Source organism: Lepisosteus platostomus, chromosome 5 (genome assembly GCF_059453375.1).
Source record: "Lepisosteus platostomus isolate fLepPlt1 chromosome 5, fLepPlt1.hap1, whole genome shotgun sequence".
Taxonomy (NCBI): Eukaryota; Metazoa; Chordata; class Actinopteri; order Semionotiformes; family Lepisosteidae; genus Lepisosteus; species Lepisosteus platostomus.
Genome location: NC_142615.1, coordinates 69,897,577 through 69,916,739, shown reverse-complemented (window position 1 = coordinate 69,916,739; position 19,163 = coordinate 69,897,577). Strand labels below are relative to the sequence as shown.

The window sequence follows — 19,163 nt, the reverse complement described above, 5'->3', positions numbered from 1 at the left end:
GTGTCCTGCCCCAGTCCTGCTGGTGAGGGGGTGTTATTGCCCCCGTCCTGCTGGTGAGGGTGTGTTATTGTCCCATTCCTGCTGGTGAGGGTGTGTCCTGTCCCAGTCCTGCTGGTGAGGGTGTGTTATTGCCCCAGTCCTGCTGGTGAGGGTGTGTTATTGTCCCAGTCCTGCTGGTGAGGGTGTGTCCTGCTGGTGAGGGTGTGTTATTGCCCCAGTCCTGCTGGTGAGGGTGTGTTCCTGCTGGTGAGGGTGTGTTATTGTCCCAGTCCTGCTGGTGAGGGTGTGTTCCTGCTGGTGAGGGTGTGTTATTGTCCCAGTCCTGCTGGTGAGGGTGTGTCCTGCTGGTGAGGGTGTGTTACTGCCCCAGTCCTGCTGGTGAGGGTGTGTTACTGCCCCAGTCCTGCTGGTGAGGGGGTGTTATTGTCCCAGTCCTGCTGGTGAGGGTGTGTCCTGCCCCAGTCCTGCTGGTGAGGGTGTGTTACTGCCCCAGTCCTGCTGGTGAGGGGGTGTTATTGTCCCAGTCCTGCTGGTGAGGGTGTGTTCCTGCTGGTGAGGGTGTGTTATTGTCCCAGTCCTGCTGGTGAGGGTGTGTCCTGCTGGTGAGGGTGTGTTATTGCCCCAGTCCTGCTGGTGAGGGTGTGTTATTGTCCCAGTCCTGCTGGTGAGGGTGTGTTCTGCTCCAGTCCTCCTGGTGAGGAGGTGTCCTGCCCCAGTCCTCCTGGTGAGGGTGTGTTCCTGCTGGTGAAGGTGTGTCCTGCCCCAGTCCTGCTGGTGAGGGTGTGTTATTGCCCCAGTCCTGCTGGTGAGGGTGTGTTCCTGCTGGTGAGGGTGTGTTATTGTCCCAGTCCTGCTGGTGAGGGTGTGTTCCTGCTGGTGAGGGTGTGTTATTGCCCCAGTCCTGCTGGTGAGAGTGTGTTCTGCCCCAGTCCTGCTGGTGAGGAGGTGTCCTGCCCCAGTCCTCCTGGTGAGGGTGTGTTCCTGCTGGTGAAGGTGTGTCCTGCCCCAGTCCTGCTGGTGAGGGTGTGTTATTGCCCCAGTCCCGCTGGTGAGGGTGTGTTATTGCCCAAGTCCTGCTGGTGAGAGGGTGTTATTGCCCCAGTCCTGCTGGTGAGAGGGTGTTATTGCCCCAGTCCTGCTGGTGAGGGGGTGTTATTGCCCCAGTCCCGCTGGTGAGGGTGTGTTCTGCCCCAGTCCTGCTGGTGAGGAGGTGTCCTGCCCCAGTCCTGCTGGTGAGGAGGTGTCCTGCCCCAGTCCTGCTGGTGAGGGTGTGTTATTGCCCCAGTCCTGCTGGTGAGGGTGTGTTATTGTCCCAGTCCTCCTGGTGAGGAGGTGTCCTGCCCCAGTCCTGCTGGTGAGGGTGTGTTATTGCCCCAGTCCTGCTGGTGAGGAGGTGTCCTGCCCCAGTCCTGCTGGTGAGGGTGTGTCCTACCCCAGTCCTGCTGGTGAGGGTGTGTTATTGCCCCACTCCTGCTGGTGAGGGTGTGTTATTGTCCCAGTCCTGCTGGTGAGGGTGTGTTATTGCCCCAGTCCTGCTGGTGAGGGGGTGTTCCTGCTGGTGAGGGGGTGTTATTGCCCCAGTCCTGCTGGTGAGGGTGTGTTACTGCCCCAGTCCTGCTGGTGAGGGTGTGTTCCTGCTGGTGAGGGTGTGTTATTGCCCCAGTCCTGCTGGTGAGGGTGTGTCCTGCCCCAGTCCTGCTGGTGAGGGTGTGTTCCTGCTGGTGAGGGTGTGTTATTGCCCCAGTCCTGCTGGTGAGGGTGTGTCCTGCCCCAGTCCTGCTGGTGAGGGTGTGTTCCTGCTGGTGAGGGTGTGTTATTGTCCCAGTCCTGCTGGTGAGGGTGTGTTATTGCCCCAGTCCCGCTGGTGAGGGTGTGTTCTGCCCCAGTCCTGCTGGTGAGGGTGTGTCCTGCCCCAGTCCTGCTGGTGAGGGTGTGTTCCTGCTGGTGAGGGTGTGTTATTGCCCCAGTCCTGCTGGTGAGGGTGTGTTCCTGCTGGTGAGGGTGTGTTATTGCCCCAGTCCTGCTGGTGAGAGTGTGTTCTGCCCCAGTCCTGCTGGTGAGGGTGTGTCCTGCCCCAGTCCTGCTGGTGAGGGTGTGTTCCTGCTGGTGAGGGTGTGTTCTGCCCCAGTCCTGCTGGTGAGGGTGTGTTATTGCCCCAGTCCTGCTGGTGAGGGTGTGTCCTGCCCCAGTCCTGCTGGTGAGGGTGTGTTCCTGCTGGTGAGGGTGTGTCCTGCTGGTGAGGGTGTGTTATTGCCCCAGTCCTGCTGGTGAGGGTGTGTTATTGCCCCAGTCCTGCTGGTGAGGGTGTGTCCTGCTGGTGAGGGTGTGTTATTGCCCCAGTCCTGCTGGTGAGGGTGTGTTATTGCCCCAGTCCTGCTGGTGAGGGTGTGTTATTGCCCCAGTCCTGCTGGTGAGGGTGTGTTCTGCCCCAGTCCTGCTGGTGAGGGTGTGTTATTGCCCCAGTCCTGCTGGTGAGGGTGTGTTCTGCCCCAGTCCTGCTGGTGAGGGGGTGTTATTGCCCCAGTCCCGCTGGTGAGGGTGTGTTCTGCCCCAGTCCTGCTGGTGAGGAGGTGTCCTGCCCCAGTCCTGCTGGTGAGGGTGTGTTATTGCCCTAGTCCTGCTGGTGAGGGTGTGTTCTGCTCCAGTCCTCCTGGTGAGGAGGTGTCCTGCCCCAGTCCTGCTGGTGAGGGTGTGTTATTGCCCCAGTCCTGCTGGTGAGGAGGTGTCCTGCCCCAGTCCTGCTGGTGAGGGTGTGTCCTACCCCAGTCCTGCTGGTGAGGGTGTGTTATTGCCCCACTCCTGCTGGTGAGGGTGTGTTATTGTCCCAGTCCTGCTGGTGAGGGTGTGTTATTGCCCCAGTCCTGCTGGTGAGGGGGTGTTCCTGCTGGTGAGGGGGTGTTATTGCCCCAGTCCTGCTGGTGAGGGTGTGTTACTGCCCCAGTCCTGCTGGTGAGGGTGTGTTCCTGCTGGTGAGGGTGTGTTATTGCCCCAGTCCTGCTGGTGAGGGTGTGTCCTGCCCCAGTCCTGCTGGTGAGGGTGTGTTCCTGCTGGTGAGGGTGTGTTATTGCCCCAGTCCTGCTGGTGAGGGTGTGTCCTGCCCCAGTCCTGCTGGTGAGGGTGTGTTCCTGCTGGTGAGGGTGTGTTATTGTCCCAGTCCTGCTGGTGAGGGTGTGTTATTGCCCCAGTCCCGCTGGTGAGGGTGTGTTCTGCCCCAGTCCTGCTGGTGAGGGTGTGTCCTGCCCCAGTCCTGCTGGTGAGGGTGTGTTCCTGCTGGTGAGGGTGTGTTATTGCCCCAGTCCTGCTGGTGAGGGTGTGTTCCTGCTGGTGAGGGTGTGTTATTGCCCCAGTCCTGCTGGTGAGAGTGTGTTCTGCCCCAGTCCTGCTGGTGAGGGTGTGTCCTGCCCCAGTCCTGCTGGTGAGGGTGTGTTCCTGCTGGTGAGGGTGTGTTCTGCCCCAGTCCTGCTGGTGAGGGTGTGTTATTGCCCCAGTCCTGCTGGTGAGGGTGTGTCCTGCCCCAGTCCTGCTGGTGAGGGTGTGTTCCTGCTGGTGAGGGTGTGTCCTGCTGGTGAGGGTGTGTTATTGCCCCAGTCCTGCTGGTGAGGGTGTGTTATTGCCCCAGTCCTGCTGGTGAGGGTGTGTTATTGCCCCAGTCCTGCTGGTGAGGGTGTGTCCTGCTGGTGAGGGTGTGTTATTGCCCCAGTCCTGCTGGTGAGGGTGTGTTATTGCCCCAGTCCTGCTGGTGAGGAGGTGTCCTGCCCCAGTCCTGCTGGTGAGGGTGTGTTATTGCCCCAGTCCTGCTGGTGAGGGTGTGTTCTGCCCCAGTCCTGCTGGTGAGGGTGTGTTATTGTCCCAGTCCTGCTGGTGAGGGTGTGTCCTGCTGGTGAGGGTGTGTTCTGCCCCAGTCCTGCTGGTGAGAGTGTGTTCTGCCCCAGTCCTGCTGGTGAGGGTGTGTTATTGCCCCAGTCCTGCTGGTGAGGGTGTGTTCTGCCCCAGTCCTGCTGGTGAGGAGGTGTCCTGCCCCAGTCCTGCTGGTGAGGGTGTGTCCTACCCCAGTCCTGCTGGTGAGGGTGTGTTATTGCCCCACTCCTGCTGGTGAGGGTGTGTTATTGTCCCAGTCCTGCTGGTGAGGGTGTGTTATTGCCCCAGTCCTGCTGGTGAGGGGGTGTTCCTGCTGGTGAGGGGGTGTTATTGCCCCAGTCCTGCTGGTGAGGGTGTGTTACTGCCCCAGTCCTGCTGGTGAGGGTGTGTTCCTGCTGGTGAGGGTGTGTTATTGTCCCAGTCCTGCTGGTGAGGGTGTGTCCTGCTGGTGAGGGTGTGTTATTGTCCCAGTCCTGCTGGTGAGGGTGTGTTCCTGCTGGTGAGGGTGTGTTATTGTCCCAGTCCTGCTGGTGAGGGTGTGTCCTGCTGGTGAGGGTGTGTTATTGCCCCAGTCCTGCTGGTGAGGGTGTGTTATTGTCCCAGTCCTGCTGGTGAGGGTGTGTCCTGCTGGTGAGGGTGTGTTCTGCCCCAGTCCTGCTGGTGAGAGTGTGTTCTGCCCCAGTCCTGCTGGTGAGGGTGTGTTATTGCCCCAGTCCTGCTGGTGAGAGTGTGTTCTGCCCCAGTCCTGCTGGTGAGGGTGTGTTATTGCCCCAGTCCTGCTGGTGAGAGTGTGTTCTGCCCCAGTCCTGCTGGTGAGAGTGTGTTCTGCCCCAGTCCTGCTGGTGAGGGTGTGTTACTGCCCCAGTCCTGCTGGTGAGGGTGTGTCCTGCTGGTGAGGGTGTGTCCTGCCCCAGTCCTGCTGGTGAGGGTGTGTTACTGCCCCAGTCCTGCTGGTGAGGGTGTGTTCCTGCTGGTGAGGGTGTGTTATTGCCCCAGTCCTGCTGGTGAGGGTGTGTTCCTGCTGGTGAGGGTGTGTTATTGTCCCAGTCCTGCTGGTGAGGGTGTGTCCTGCTGGTGAGGGTGTGTTATTGCCCCAGTCCTGCTGGTGAGGGTGTGTTATTGTCCCAGTCCTGCTGGTGAGGGTGTGTTCCTGCTGGTGAGGGTGTGTTATTGCCCCAGTCCTGCTGGTGAGGGTGTGTTATTGCCCCAGTCCTGCTGATGAGGGTGTGTCCTGCCCCAGTCCTGCTGGTGAGGGGGTGTTATTGCCCCAGTCCTGCTGGTGAGGGTGTGTTCCTGCTGGTGAGGGTGTGTTATTGCCCCAGTCCTGCTGGTGAGAGTGTGTTCTGCCCCAGTCCTGCTGGTGAGGGTGTGTTATTGCCCCAGTCCTGCTGGTGAGGGGGTGTTATTGCCCCAGTCCTGCTGGTGAGGGTGTGTTCCTGCTGGTGAGGGTGTGTTATTGCCCCAGTCCTGCTGGTGAGGGTGTGTTCTGCCCCAGTCCTGCTGGTGAGGGTGTGTTCCTGCTGGTGAGGGTGTGTTATTGTCCCAGTCCTGCTGGTGAGGGTGTGTTCCTGCTGGTGAGGGTGTGTTATTGTCCCAGTCCTGCTGGTGAGGGTGTGTTATTGCCCCAGTCCTGCTGGTGAGGGTGTGTTCTGCCCCAGTCCTGCAGAGTCGTCTCAGGGAGGTGGAGTCGGAGCTCCAGCAGCAGCTCCGCGAGATGGAGACACAGCTGCGCGCGGCGAAGAGAGAGGAGGCACAGGCGGGTGAGTGTGGGGGGTGAGGGGGGGCGAGGGGGGGTGCTGGAGCCCCAGTGACGCTGTGTCTGCCCAGCGGTGAGGGGGGTGAGGGGGGGTGCTGGAGCCCCAGTGACGCTGTGTCTGCCCAGCGGTGAGGGGGGTGAGGGGGGGTGCTGGAGCCCCAGTGACGCTGTGTCTGCCCAGCGGTGAGGGGGGGTGCTGGAGCCCCAGTGACGCTGTGTCTGCCCAGCGGTGAGGGGGGTGAGGGGGGGTGCTGGAGCCCCAGTGACGCTGTGTCTGCCCAGCGGTGAGGGGGGTGAGGGGGGGTGCTGGAGCCCCAGTGACGCTGTGTCTGCCCAGCGGTGAGGGGGGTGAGGGGGGGTGCTGGAGCCCCAGTGACGCTGTGTCTGCCCAGCGGTGAGGGGGGTGAGGGGGGGTGCTGGAGCCCCAGTGACGCTGTGTCTGCCCAGCGGTGAGGGGGGTGAGGGGGGGTGCTGGAGCCCCAGTGACGCTGTGTCTGCCCAGCGGTGAGGGGGGGTGCTGGAGCCCCAGTGACGCTGTGTCTGCCCAGCGGTGAGGGGGGTGAGGGGGGGTGCTGGAGCCCCAGTGTCGCTGTGTCTGCCCAGCGGTGAGGGGGGTGAGGGGGGGTGCTGGAGCCCCAGTGACGCTGTGTCTGCCCAGCGGTGAGGGGGGTGAGGGGGGGTGCTGGAGCCCCAGTGACGCTGTGTCTGCCCAGCGGTGAGGGGGGTGAGGGGGGGTGCTGGAGCCCCAGTGACGCTGTGTCTGCCCAGCGGTGAGGGGGGTGAGGGGGGGTGCTGGAGCCCCAGTGACGCTGTGTCTGCCCAGCGGTGAGGGGGGTGAGGGGGGGTGCTGGAGCCCCAGTGACGCTGTGTCTGCCCAGCGGTGAGGGGGGTGAGGGGGGGTGCTGGAGCCCCAGTGACGCTGTGTCTGCCCAGCGGTGAGGGGGGTGAGGGGGGGTGCTGGAGCCCCAGTGACGCTGTGTCTGCCCAGCGGTGAGGGGGGTGAGGGGGGGTGCTGGAGCCCCAGTGACGCTGTGTCTGCCCAGCGGTGAGGGGGGTGAGGGGGGGTGCTGGAGCCCCAGTGACGCTGTGTCTGCCCAGCGGTGAGGGGGGTGAGGGGGGGTGCTGGAGCCCCAGTGACGCTGTGTCTGCCCAGCGGTGAGGGGGGTGAGGGGGGGTGCTGGAGCCCCAGTGACGCTGTGTCTGCCCAGCGGTGAGGGGGGTGAGGGGGGGTGCTGGAGCCCCAGTGACGCTGTGTCTGCCCAGCGGTGAGGGGGGTGAGGGGGGGTGCTGGAGCCCCAGTGACGCTGTGTCTGCCCAGCGGTGAGGGGGGTGAGGGGGGGTGCTGGAGCCCCAGTGACGCTGTGTCTGCCCAGCGGTGAGGGGGGTGAGGGGGGGTGCTGGAGCCCCAGTGACGCTGTGTCTGCCCAGCGGTGAGGGGGGTGAGGGGGGGTGCTGGAGCCCCAGTGACGCTGTGTCTGCCCAGCGGTGAGGGGGGTGAGGGGGGGTGCTGGAGCCCCAGTGACGCTGTGTCTGCCCAGCGGTGAGGGGGGTGAGGGGGGGTGCTGGAGCCCCAGTGACGCTGTGTCTGCCCAGCGGTGAGGGGGGGTGAGGGGGGGTGCTGGAGCCCCAGTGACGCTGTGTCTGCCCAGCGGTGAGGGGGGTGAGGGGGGGTGCTGGAGCCCCAGTGACGCTGTGTCTGCCCAGCGGTGAGGGGGGTGAGGGGGGGTGCTGGAGCCCCAGTGACGCTGTGTCTGCCCAGCGGTGAGGGGGGTGAGGGGGGGTGCTGGAGCCCCAGTGACGCTGTGTCTGCCCAGCGGTGAGGGGGGTGAGGGGGGGTGCTGGAGCCCCAGTGACGCTGTGTCTGCCCAGCGGTGAGGGGGGGTGAGGGGGGGTGCTGGAGCCCCAGTGACGCTGTGTCTGCCCAGCGGTGAGGGGGGTGAGGGGGGGTGCTGGAGCCCCAGTGACGCTGTGTCTGCCCAGCGGTGAGGGGGGTGAGGGGGGGTGCTGGAGCCCCAGTGACGCTGTGTCTGCCCAGCGGTGAGGGGGGTGAGGGGGGGTGCTGGAGCCCCAGTGACGCTGTGTCTGCCCAGCGGTGAGGGGGGTGAGGGGGGGTGCTGGAGCCCCAGTGACGCTGTGTCTGCCCAGCGGTGAGGGGGGTGAGGGGGGGTGCTGGAGCCCCAGTGACGCTGTGTCTGCCCAGCGGTGAGGGGGGGTGCTGGAGCCCCAGTGACGCTGTGTCTGCCCAGCGGTGAGGGGGGTGAGGGGGGGTGCTGGAGCCCCAGTGACGCTGTGTCTGCCCAGCGGTGAGGGGGGGTGAGGGGGGGTGCTGGAGCCCCAGTGACGCTGTGTCTGCCCAGCGGTGAGGGGGGTGAGGGGGGGTGCCGGAGCCCCAGTGACGCTGTGTCTGCCCAGCGGTGAGGGGGGTGAGGGGGGGTGCTGGAGCCCCAGTGACGCTGTGTCTGCCCAGCGGTGAGGGGGGTGAGGGGGGGTGCTGGAGCCCCAGTGACGCTGTGTCTGCCCAGCGGTGAGGGGGGTGAGGGGGGGTGCTGGAGCCCCAGTGACGCTGTGTCTGCCCAGCGGTGAGGGGGTGAGGGGGGGTGCTGGAGCCCCAGTGACGCTGTGTCTGCCCAGCGGTGAGGGGGGTGAGGGGGGGTGCCGGAGCCCCAGTGACGCTGTGTCTGCCCAGCGGTGAGGGGGGGTGAGGGGGGGTGCTGGAGCCCCAGTGACGCTGTGTCTGCCCAGCGGTGAGGGGGGTGAGGGGGGGTGCTGGAGCCCCAGTGACGCTGTGTCTGCCCAGCGGTGAGGGGGGGTGCTGGAGCCCCAGTGACGCTGTGTCTGCCCAGCGGTGAGGGGGGTGAGGGGGGGTGCTGGAGCCCCAGTGACGCTGTGTCTGCCCAGCGGTGAGGGGGGTGAGGGGGGTGCTGGAGCCCCAGTGACGCTGTGTCTGCCCAGCGGTGAGGGGGGTGAGGGGGGGTGCTGGAGCCCCAGTGACGCTGTGTCTGCCCAGCGGTGAGGGGGGGTGAGGGGGGGTGCTGGAGCCCCAGTGTCGCTGTGTCTGCCCAGCGGTGAGGGGGGTGAGGGGGGGTGCTGGAGCCCCAGTGACGCTGTGTCTGCCCAGCGGTGAGGGGGGTGAGGGGGGGTGCTGGAGCCCCAGTGACGCTGTGTCTGCCCAGCGGTGAGGGGGGTGAGGGGGGGTGCTGGAGCCCCAGTGACGCTGTGTCTGCCCAGCGGTGAGGGGGGTGAGGGGGGGTGCTGGAGCCCCAGTGACGCTGTGTCTGCCCAGCGGTGAGGGGGGGTGAGGGGGGGTGCTGGAGCCCCAGTGACGCTGTGTCTGCCCAGCGGTGAGGGGGGGTGAGGGGGGGTGCTGGAGCCCCAGTGACGCTGTGTCTGCCCAGCGGTGAGGGGGGTGAGGGGGGGTGCTGGAGCCCCAGTGACGCTGTGTCTGCCCAGCGGTGAGGGGGGTGAGGGGGGGTGCTGGAGCCCCAGTGACGCTGTGTCTGCCCAGCGGTGAGGGGGGTGAGGGGGGGTGCTGGAGCCCCAGTGACGCTGTGTCTGCCCAGCGGTGAGGGGGGTGAGGGGGGGTGCTGGAGCCCCAGTGACGCTGTGTCTGCCCAGCGGTGAGGGGGGGTGAGGGGGGGTGCTGGAGCCCCAGTGACGCTGTGTCTGCCCAGCGGTGAGGGGGGGTGCTGGAGCCCCAGTGACGCTGTGTCTGCCCAGCGGTGAGGGGGGTGAGGGGGGTGCTGGAGCCCCAGTGACGCTGTGTCTGCCCAGCGGTGAGGGGGGTGAGGGGGGGTGCTGGAGCCCCAGTGACGCTGTGTCTGCCCAGCGGTGAGGGGGGTGAGGGGGGGTGCTGGAGCCCCAGTGACGCTGTGTCTGCCCAGCGGTGAGGGGGGTGAGGGGGGGTGCTGGAGCCCCAGTGACGCTGTGTCTGCCCAGCGGTGAGGGGGGTGAGGGGGGGTGCTGGAGCCCCAGTGACGCTGTGTCTGCCCAGCGGTGAGGGGGGGTGAGGGGGGGTGCTGGAGCCCCAGTGACGCTGTGTCTGCCCAGCGGTGAGGGGGGTGAGGGGGGGTGCTGGAGCCCCAGTGACGCTGTGTCTGCCCAGCGGTGAGGGGGGGTGCTGGAGCCCCAGTGACGCTGTGTCTGCCCAGCGGTGAGGGGGGTGAGGGGGGGTGCTGGAGCCCCAGTGTCGCTGTGTCTGCCCAGCGGTGAGGGGGGGTGAGGGGGGGTGCTGGAGCCCCAGTGACGCTGTGTCTGCCCAGCGGTGAGGGGGGTGAGGGGGGGTGCTGGAGCCCCAGTGACGCTGTGTCTGCCCAGCGGTGAGGGGGGGTGCTGGAGCCCCAGTGACGCTGTGTCTGCCCAGCGGTGAGGGGGGGTGCTGGAGCCCCAGTGACGCTGTGTCTGCCCAGCGGTGAGGGGGGTGAGGGGGGGTGCTGGAGCCCCAGTGACGCTGTGTCTGCCCAGCGGTGAGGGGGGTGAGGGGGGGTGCTGGAGCCCCAGTGACGCTGTGTCTGCCCAGCGGTGAGGGGGGGTGCTGGAGCCCCAGTGACGCTGTGTCTGCCCAGCGGTGAGGGGGGTGAGGGGGGGTGCTGGAGCCCCAGTGACGCTGTGTCTGCCCAGCGGTGAGGGGGGTGAGGGGGGGTGCTGGAGCCCCAGTGACGCTGTGTCTGCCCAGCGGTGAGGGGGGTGAGGGGGGGTGCTGGAGCCCCAGTGACGCTGTGTCTGCCCAGCGGTGAGGGGGGTGAGGGGGGGTGCTGGAGCCCCAGTGACGCTGTGTCTGCCCAGCGGTGAGGGGGGTGAGGGGGGGTGCTGGAGCCCCAGTGACGCTGTGTCTGCCCAGCGGTGAGGGGGGTGAGGGGGGGTGCTGGAGCCCCAGTGACGCTGTGTCTGCCCAGCGGTGAGGGGGGTGAGGGGGGGTGCTGGAGCCCCAGTGACGCTGTGTCTGCCCAGCGGTGAGGGGGGTGAGGGGGGGTGCTGGAGCCCCAGTGACGCTGTGTCTGCCCAGCGGTGAGGGGGGTGAGGGGGGGTGCTGGAGCCCCAGTGACGCTGTGTCTGCCCAGCGGTGAGGGGGGTGAGGGGGGGTGCTGGAGCCCCAGTGACGCTGTGTCTGCCCAGCGGTGAGGGGGGTGAGGGGGGGTGCTGGAGCCCCAGTGACGCTGTGTCTGCCCAGCGGTGAGGGGGGGTGAGGGGGGGTGCTGGAGCCCCAGTGACGCTGTGTCTGCCCAGCGGTGAGGGGGGTGAGGGGGGGTGCTGGAGCCCCAGTGACGCTGTGTCTGCCCAGCGGTGAGGGGGGTGAGGGGGGGTGCTGGAGCCCCAGTGACGCTGTGTCTGCCCAGCGGTGAGGGGGGTGAGGGGGGGTGCTGGAGCCCCAGTGACGCTGTGTCTGCCCAGCGGTGAGGGGGGTGAGGGGGGGTGCTGGAGCCCCAGTGACGCTGTGTCTGCCCAGCGGTGAGGGGGGTGAGGGGGGGTGCTGGAGCCCCAGTGACGCTGTGTCTGCCCAGCGGTGAGGGGGGGTGAGGGGGGGTGCTGGAGCCCCAGTGACGCTGTGTCTGCCCAGCGGTGAGGGGGGTGAGGGGGGGTGCTGGAGCCCCAGTGACGCTGTGTCTGCCCAGCGGTGAGGGGGGTGAGGGGGGGTGCTGGAGCCCCAGTGACGCTGTGTCTGCCCAGCGGTGAGGGGGGTGAGGGGGGGTGCTGGAGCCCCAGTGACGCTGTGTCTGCCCAGCGGTGAGGGGGTGAGGGGGGGTGCTGGAGCCCCAGTGACGCTGTGTCTGCCCAGCGGTGAGGGGGGTGAGGGGGGGTGCTGGAGCCCCAGTGTCGCTGTGTCTGCCCAGCGGTGAGGGGGTGAGGGGGGGTGCTGGAGCCCCAGTGACGCTGTGTCTGCCCAGCGGTGAGGGGGGTGAGGGGGGGTGCTGGAGCCCCAGTGACGCTGTGTCTGCCCAGCGGTGAGGGGGGGTGAGGGGGGGTGCTGGAGCCCCAGTGACGCTGTGTCTGCCCAGCGGTGAGGGGGGTGAGGGGGGGTGCTGGAGCCCCAGTGACGCTGTGTCTGCCCAGCGGTGAGGGGGGGTGCTGGAGCCCCAGTGACGCTGTGTCTGCCCAGCGGTGAGGGGGGTGAGGGGGGTGCTGGAGCCCCAGTGACGCTGTGTCTGCCCAGCGGTGAGGGGGGTGAGGGGGGGTGCTGGAGCCCCAGTGTCGCTGTGTCTGCCCAGCGGTGAGGGGGGTGAGGGGGGGTGCTGGAGCCCCAGTGACGCTGTGTCTGCCCAGCGGTGAGGGGGGTGAGGGGGGGTGCTGGAGCCCCAGTGACGCTGTGTCTGCCCAGCGGTGAGGGGGGTGAGGGGGGGTGCTGGAGCCCCAGTGACGCTGTGTCTGCCCAGCGGTGAGGGGGGGTGCTGGAGCCCCAGTGACGCTGTGTCTGCCCAGCGGTGAGGGGGGGTGCTGGAGCCCCAGTGACGCTGTGTCTGCCCAGCGGTGAGGGGGGTGAGGGGGGTGCTGGAGCCCCAGTGACGCTGTGTCTGCCCAGCGGTGAGGGGGGTGAGGGGGGGTGCCGGAGCCCCAGTGACGCTGTGTCTGCCCAGCGGTGAGGGGGGTGAGGGGGGGTGCTGGAGCCCCAGTGACGCTGTGTCTGCCCAGCGGTGAGGGGGGGTGAGGGGGGGTGCTGGAGCCCCAGTGACGCTGTGTCTGCCCAGCGGTGAGGGGGGGTGCTGGAGCCCCAGTGACGCTGTGTCTGCCCAGCGGTGAGGGGGGTGAGGGGGGGTGCTGGAGCCCCAGTGACGCTGTGTCTGCCCAGCGGTGAGGGGGGTGAGGGGGGGTGCTGGAGCCCCAGTGACGCTGTGTCTGCCCAGCGGTGAGGGGGGTGAGGGGGGGTGCTGGAGCCCCAGTGACGCTGTGTCTGCCCAGCGGTGAGGGGGGTGAGGGGGGGTGCTGGAGCCCCAGTGACGCTGTGTCTGCCCAGCGGTGAGGGGGGTGAGGGGGGGTGCTGGAGCCCCAGTGTCGCTGTGTCTGCCCAGCGGTGAGGGGGGGTGAGGGGGGGTGCTGGAGCCCCAGTGACGCTGTGTCTGCCCAGCGGTGAGGGGGGTGAGGGGGGGTGCTGGAGCCCCAGTGACGCTGTGTCTGCCCAGCGGTGAGGGGGGTGAGGGGGGGTGCTGGAGCCCCAGTGACGCTGTGTCTGCCCAGCGGTGAGGGGGGTGAGGGGGGGTGCTGGAGCCCCAGTGACGCTGTGTCTGCCCAGCGGTGAGGGGGGTGAGGGGGGGTGCTGGAGCCCCAGTGTCGCTGTGTCTGCCCAGCGGTGAGGGGGGTGAGGGGGGGTGCTGGAGCCCCAGTGACGCTGTGTCTGCCCAGCGGTGAGGGGGGTGAGGGGGGGTGCTGGAGCCCCAGTGACGCTGTGTCTGCCCAGCGGTGAGGGGGGTGAGGGGGGGTGCTGGAGCCCCAGTGACGCTGTGTCTGCCCAGCGGTGAGGGGGGGTGAGGGGGGGTGCTGGAGCCCCAGTGACGCTGTGTCTGCCCAGCGGTGAGGGGGGTGAGGGGGGGTGCTGGAGCCCCAGTGACGCTGTGTCTGCCCAGCGGTGAGGGGGGTGAGGGGGGGTGCTGGAGCCCCAGTGACGCTGTGTCTGCCCAGCGGTGAGGGGGGGTGCTGGAGCCCCAGTGACGCTGTGTCTGCCCAGCGGTGAGGGGGGGTGAGGGGGGGTGCTGGAGCCCCAGTGACGCTGTGTCTGCCCAGCGGTGAGGGGGGGTGCTGGAGCCCCAGTGACGCTGTGTCTGCCCAGCGGTGAGGGGGGTGAGGGGGGGTGCTGGAGCCCCAGTGACGCTGTGTCTGCCCAGCGGTGAGGGGGGTGAGGGGGGGTGCTGGAGCCCCAGTGACGCTGTGTCTGCCCAGCGGTGAGGGGGGTGAGGGGGGGTGCTGGAGCCCCAGTGTCGCTGTGTCTGCCCAGCGGTGAGGGGGGTGAGGGGGGTGCTGGAGCCCCAGTGACGCTGTGTCTGCCCAGCGGTGAGGGGGGTGAGGGGGGGTGCTGGAGCCCCAGTGACGCTGTGTCTGCCCAGCGGTGAGGGGGGTGAGGGGGGGTGCTGGAGCCCCAGTGACGCTGTGTCTGCCCAGCGGTGAGGGGGGTGAGGGGGGGTGCTGGAGCCCCAGTGACGCTGTGTCTGCCCAGCGGTGAGGGGGGTGAGGGGGGGTGCTGGAGCCCCAGTGACGCTGTGTCTGCCCAGCGGTGAGGGGGGTGAGGGGGGGTGCTGGAGCCCCAGTGACGCTGTGTCTGCCCAGCGGTGAGGGGGGTGAGGGGGGGTGCTGGAGCCCCAGTGACGCTGTGTCTGCCCAGCGGTGAGGGGGGTGAGGGGGGGTGCTGGAGCCCCAGTGTCGCTGTGTCTGCCCAGCGGTGAGGGGGGTGAGGGGGGGTGCTGGAGCCCCAGTGACGCTGTGTCTGCCCAGCGGTGAGGGGGGTGAGGGGGGGTGCTGGAGCCCCAGTGACGCTGTGTCTGCCCAGCGGTGAGGGGGGTGAGGGGGGGTGCTGGAGCCCCAGTGACGCTGTGTCTGCCCAGCGGTGAGGGGGGGTGCTGGAGCCCCAGTGACGCTGTGTCTGCCCAGCGGTGAGGGGGGTGAGGGGGGGTGCTGGAGCCCCAGTGACGCTGTGTCTGCCCAGCGGTGAGGGGGGTGAGGGGGGGTGCTGGAGCCCCAGTGACGCTGTGTCTGCCCAGCGGTGAGGGGGGGTGCTGGAGCCCCAGTGACGCTGTGTCTGCCCAGCGGTGAGGGGGGTGAGGGGGGGTGCTGGAGCCCCAGTGACGCTGTGTCTGCCCAGCGGTGAGGGGGGTGAGGGGGGGTGCTGGAGCCCCAGTGTCGCTGTGTCTGCCCAGCGGTGAGGGGGGTGAGGGGGGGTGCTGGAGCCCCAGTGACGCTGTGTCTGCCCAGCGGTGAGGGGGGTGAGGGGGGGTGCTGGAGCCCCAGTGACGCTGTGTCTGCCCAGCGGTGAGGGGGGTGAGGGGGGTGCTGGAGCCCCAGTGACGCTGTGTCTGCCCAGCGGTGAGGGGGGTGAGGGGGGGTGCTGGAGCCCCAGTGACGCTGTGTCTGCCCAGCGGTGAGGGGGGTGAGGGGGGGTGCTGGAGCCCCAGTGACGCTGTGTCTGCCCAGCGGTGAGGGGGGTGAGGGGGGGTGCTGGAGCCCCAGTGACGCTGTGTCTGCCCAGCGGTGAGGGGGGGTGCTGGAGCCCCAGTGACGCTGTGTCTGCCCAGCGGTGAGGGGGGTGAGGGGGGGTGCTGGAGCCCCAGTGACGCTGTGTCTGCCCAGCGGTGAGGGGGGGTGCTGGAGCCCCAGTGACGCTGTGTCTGCCCAGCGGTGAGGGGGGTGAGGGGGGGTGCTGGAGCCCCAGTGACGCTGTGTCTGCCCAGCGGTGAGGGGGGTGAGGGGGGGTGCTGGAGCCCCAGTGACGCTGTGTCTGCCCAGCGGTGAGGGGGGTGAGGGGGGGTGCTGGAGCCCCAGTGTCGCTGTGTCTGCCCAGCGGTGAGGGGGGTGAGGGGGGGTGCTGGAGCCCCAGTGACGCTGTGTCTGCCCAGCGGTGAGGGGGGTGAGGGGGGGTGCTGGAGCCCCAGTGACGCTGTGTCTGCCCAGCGGTGAGGGGGGTGAGGGGGGGTGCTGGAGCCCCAGTGACGCTGTGTCTGCCCAGCGGTGAGGGGGGTGAGGGGGGGTGCTGGAGCCCCAGTGACGCTGTGTCTGCCCAGCGGTGAGGGGGGTGAGGGGGGGTGCTGGAGCCCCAGTGACGCTGTGTCTGCCCAGCGGTGAGGGGGGTGAGGGGGGGTGCTGGAGCCCCAGTGACGCTGTGTCTGCCCAGCGGTGAGGGGGGTGAGGGGGGGTGCTGGAGCCCCAGTGACGCTGTGTCTGCCCAGCGGTGAGGGGGGGTGCTGGAGCCCCAGTGACGCTGTGTCTGCCCAGCGGTGAGGGGGGTGAGGGGGGGTGCTGGAGCCCCAGTGACGCTGTGTCTGCCCAGCGGTGAGGGGGGTGAGGGGGGGTGCTGGAGCCCCAGTGACGCTGTGTCTGCCCAGCGGTGAGGGGGGTGAGGGGGGGTGCTGGAGCCCCAGTGACGCTGTGTCTGCCCAGCGGTGAGGGGGGTGAGGGGGGGTGCTGGAGCCCCAGTGACGCTGTGTCTGCCCAGCGGTGAGGGGGGTGAGGGGGGGTGCTGGAGCCCCAGTGACGCTGTGTCTGCCCTCAGCCGCGGCGCTGCGCCAGTGGGAGCGGCGGTCCGCGCGGGATCAGGACCGGGAGCAGCAGCTGCGCGCCCTGAGGGAGGAGCAGCACCAGCGGGAGGCGCAGGACCTGCAGAGGGCGCTGCAGCGGGCCGAGGCCGACCGCACCCTGCTGCTGGTGAGGCATCGTGCCCCCGACCCCCGACCCCCGACCCCCGACCCCTGACCCTCCCCGCACTGACTCCTGACCCCTCCACCCGCAGGCCACTGTGCGGCAGGAGGGACTCCTGAGTCAGTACAGGAGGAACAGGACTGCGGCCCGGACAGCACCCCCAGGCCTGGAGCGGCCCCCCCTGGCCCAGACAGCACCCCCAGGCCTGGAGCGGCCCCCCCTGGCCCAGACAGCACCCCCAGGCCTGGAGCGGGCCCCCCTGGCCCAGACAGCACCCCCAGCCCGGGAGGACGAGCCCCCGCTGGCCACCAGCCCAGGACAGGCCCAGGCTCTGAGGTCCAGCAGCAGTCCGCAGCAGAGAGGTGATCTCTGACGTCCTGCCTGTGTCTCCTCTCTCTCCCCTCTTTCTCCCTGTGTCTGTCTCCTAACCCCTCTCTCCTCTCTGTCCCTGTGTCTCCTCTCCCCTCTTTCTCCCTGTGTCTGTCTCCTAACCCCTCTCTCCTCTCTGTCCCCGTGTCTCCTCTCTCCTCTCTCCGTGTCTCCTCTCTTCTCTCTCCTCTCTCCTCTCTCTCCTCTTTCTCCTCTCTCCTCTCTCCCCGTGTCTCCCTCCTAACCCCTCTCTCCTCCCTCTCCCCGTGTCTCCTCTCTCCTCTCTCTCCCTGTGTCTCCCTCCTAACCCCTCTCTCTCCCTGTGTCTCCCTCCTAACCCCTCTCTCCTCCCTCTCCCCGTGTCTCCTCTCTCTTCTCTCTCCCTGTGTCTTCCTCCTAACCCCTCTCTCTCCCTGTGTCTCCCTCCTAACCCCTCTCTCCTCTCTCTCCTCTCTCTCCCTGTGTCTCCCTCCTAACCCCTCTCTCCTCTCTCTCCCCGTGTCTCCCTCCTAACCCCTCTCTCTCCCTGTGTCTCCCTCCTAACCCCTCTCTCCTCCCTCTCCCCGTGTCTCCTCTCTCTTCTCTCTCCCTGTGTCTCCCTCCTAACCCCTCTCTCTCCCTGTGTCTCCCTCCTAACCCCTCTCTCCTATCTCTCCACTCTCTCCCTGTGTCTCCCTCCTAACCCCTCTCTCCTCTCTCTCCCCGTGTCTCCCTCCTAACCCCTCTCTCCTCTCTCTCCCTGTGTCTCCTCTCTCCAGACTCGCTGTCCTCGGTGCTGGAGGAGCTGCAGGTGCTCAGCCTGGCCGTCATCGACAGTGGGGAGACGTCCAGCGAGGAGGAGGGCGATCGCAAGGCAGCAGAGGGCAGTCTGGGCTCAGTGGGGCTTTTCACCAACAGCAAGGCCTGATCCTCGGTGACCCCTGACCCCTGACCCCTGGTGTACCTGCTCAGCCCTGCTGGACCCTGACCCCTGACCCCTGGTGTACCTGCTCAGCCCTGCTGAAACCTGACCCCTGACCCCTGACCCCTGACCCCTGGTGTACATGCTCAGCCCTGCTGGACTGGATCCTGTAGCGAGGGTGTCAGAGCCCTGCAGGAACACAGATGTGTTTCACTGGGAAAAACTGTGTTTTCTGCGAATAAATCTCATGGGAGAAGCTCAGTGGGCTAATTTCTTGTGGGGTACTGGGGTGTCAGTGCCCTGTGTGTCTGCAGACAGAGTGGGGTGTATCTGGGGTGTGTATCCTGGTGTGAATCTGGGGTGTACAGTGTGTGGGGTGTATCTGATGTGTACAGTATGTGGTGTGAATCTGGGGTGTGTATCCTGGTGTGTGAATCGGGGGTGTATGCGTGGTGTATCCTGGGGTGTGTGTGGGGTGTATCCTGGGGTGTATTCTGTTGTATATCTGGGGTGTGTATAAAGGACACGGTGAGTGTTTTCACAGCCTCCACTGTGTGGTTTTTGTGCCATTGTGTTTGCCCACGCAGGAATATTCTTGTGTCGTTATCGTCACAAGGGAAACACAGAAAGCCTTCAGACCAAACGCATCTTAAAGAGCCCCACTTGTGAAATGTCCCCAGCCTCCACATCAAGCTGTCAGTGAGCTCTTTCTCTCTGTTTAAACCGGTGTGATGACACTCTGCCTGGACCCACAGGGTCACAGCGAGAGAAACACCAGAGGAAGAGCAGAGCAGCACAGTCTCCATCACCTGATTGCTGATTATGCATTATGTCCTGTTTTCATCCAGGTGAGGTCAGCTATACTCACAACACTGCTGAGAGATTCAAGTGTTCTCATTAAAAACAGCTCCCATGATGTGCAAACTGCTTGTTTACACACAGAGAGGACTGACACAGCTCTGTGTTGTCAATCTTTTTCCCACAATGCACTGGGGCAGTAGCATTTAAACCACAGCACCCACAGTGCTGCAAGCGAGTGTTTCACACACTAGGCAGCTCCTCTGACCTTTCCCAGCCTTGCGTTGGCCTGTGAAACCTTTCTTGAATTTTGTATGATTCTGTGAAGATATATAGCACTACAGGTAATACAGTGGGATCGTAGAGTCTGCTTCATGGCTCAATAGCTCTCCAAGCACAACTCTTCAAGACAGCCCCCCTCACCTCACACAACCTCTCTTCGGGTTGTGAAACTTTTCCCGATTGTTTCCGGATTTTTGGACTGTAACCAAGTGTTGTGCAGGCTAGGCAGGCCTCCTGACCTTCCACAGCCTCGGGCTCTGTTGGGTGGAACTTCAATTCTCCTTTTAGGAGTTTCTGAACACGGGTGGGCTGCTCTTCAATAGCTTCTTCATCTGTACACACACACACACACACACACGGATGTACCCAAGACACGCCGAACCAACAGGACCAACCTGAACTCACAGAAACACAAGAACGCCCCCCGAGACTCCTGGACCACTCCCGCATCAACACCCCCAGACCCATCCATACCAGCAGCGGTGCGCCCCTCCGACCTGGACCAAGAGCAGGAGGGGACACGGACCTGCCCCTCGTCCCCCTGTTCGCTCCAGCAGGACAGCCGACCTGACGCCCACCGGAGGGGCTGGCCTGCTGCTCCGGTCACACCAGCAGGCCCAGTGGGCTCGGAGCTGATCTGCACCCAGCCCACGAGCTGAACCAACACTTTTTTACAGCACACAGGGTCGGATTTTTGGGCCGAGGATGAAAATGTCTCGCGTAGATCTGTGTCGGTCCGTGCAAACACTAACACTAGCTGTTCAAGTCCAGACCCACATAACGGGATCACTCTCCGTCAGTGTGTGCGACGCCCTGGGCCTGGGCTCCTCTGCGTCTGGGCCGAAGAGAGTTCAACAGCCCGACGTC

At 66.6% G+C, this 19,163-nt stretch overlaps 1 protein-coding gene across 2 annotated transcripts in view; it reads left to right on the top strand.

Annotated features, from left to right (window-relative positions):
• cchcr1 (coiled-coil alpha-helical rod protein 1) overlaps window positions 1-17,472 on the top strand; it is a 50,862-nt gene extending 33,390 nt beyond the window's left edge. The window contains exons 15-18 of one of the 2 annotated variants that reach the window (XM_088631797.1): window positions 5,517-5,618; window positions 15,801-15,952; window positions 16,038-16,308; window positions 17,074-17,472. In XM_088631797.1, coding sequence (XP_088487923.1) covers window positions 5,517-5,618; window positions 15,801-15,952; window positions 16,038-16,308; window positions 17,074-17,222 — 674 coding nt within the window. In that variant the 3' untranslated portion in view covers window positions 17,223-17,472. The remainder of the gene's footprint in view (window positions 1-5,516; window positions 5,619-15,800; window positions 15,953-16,037; window positions 16,309-17,073) is intronic. The other variant, XM_088631798.1, reaches the window with a different exon arrangement.
• The last annotated feature ends 1,691 nt before the right edge of the window (window positions 17,473-19,163 follow it).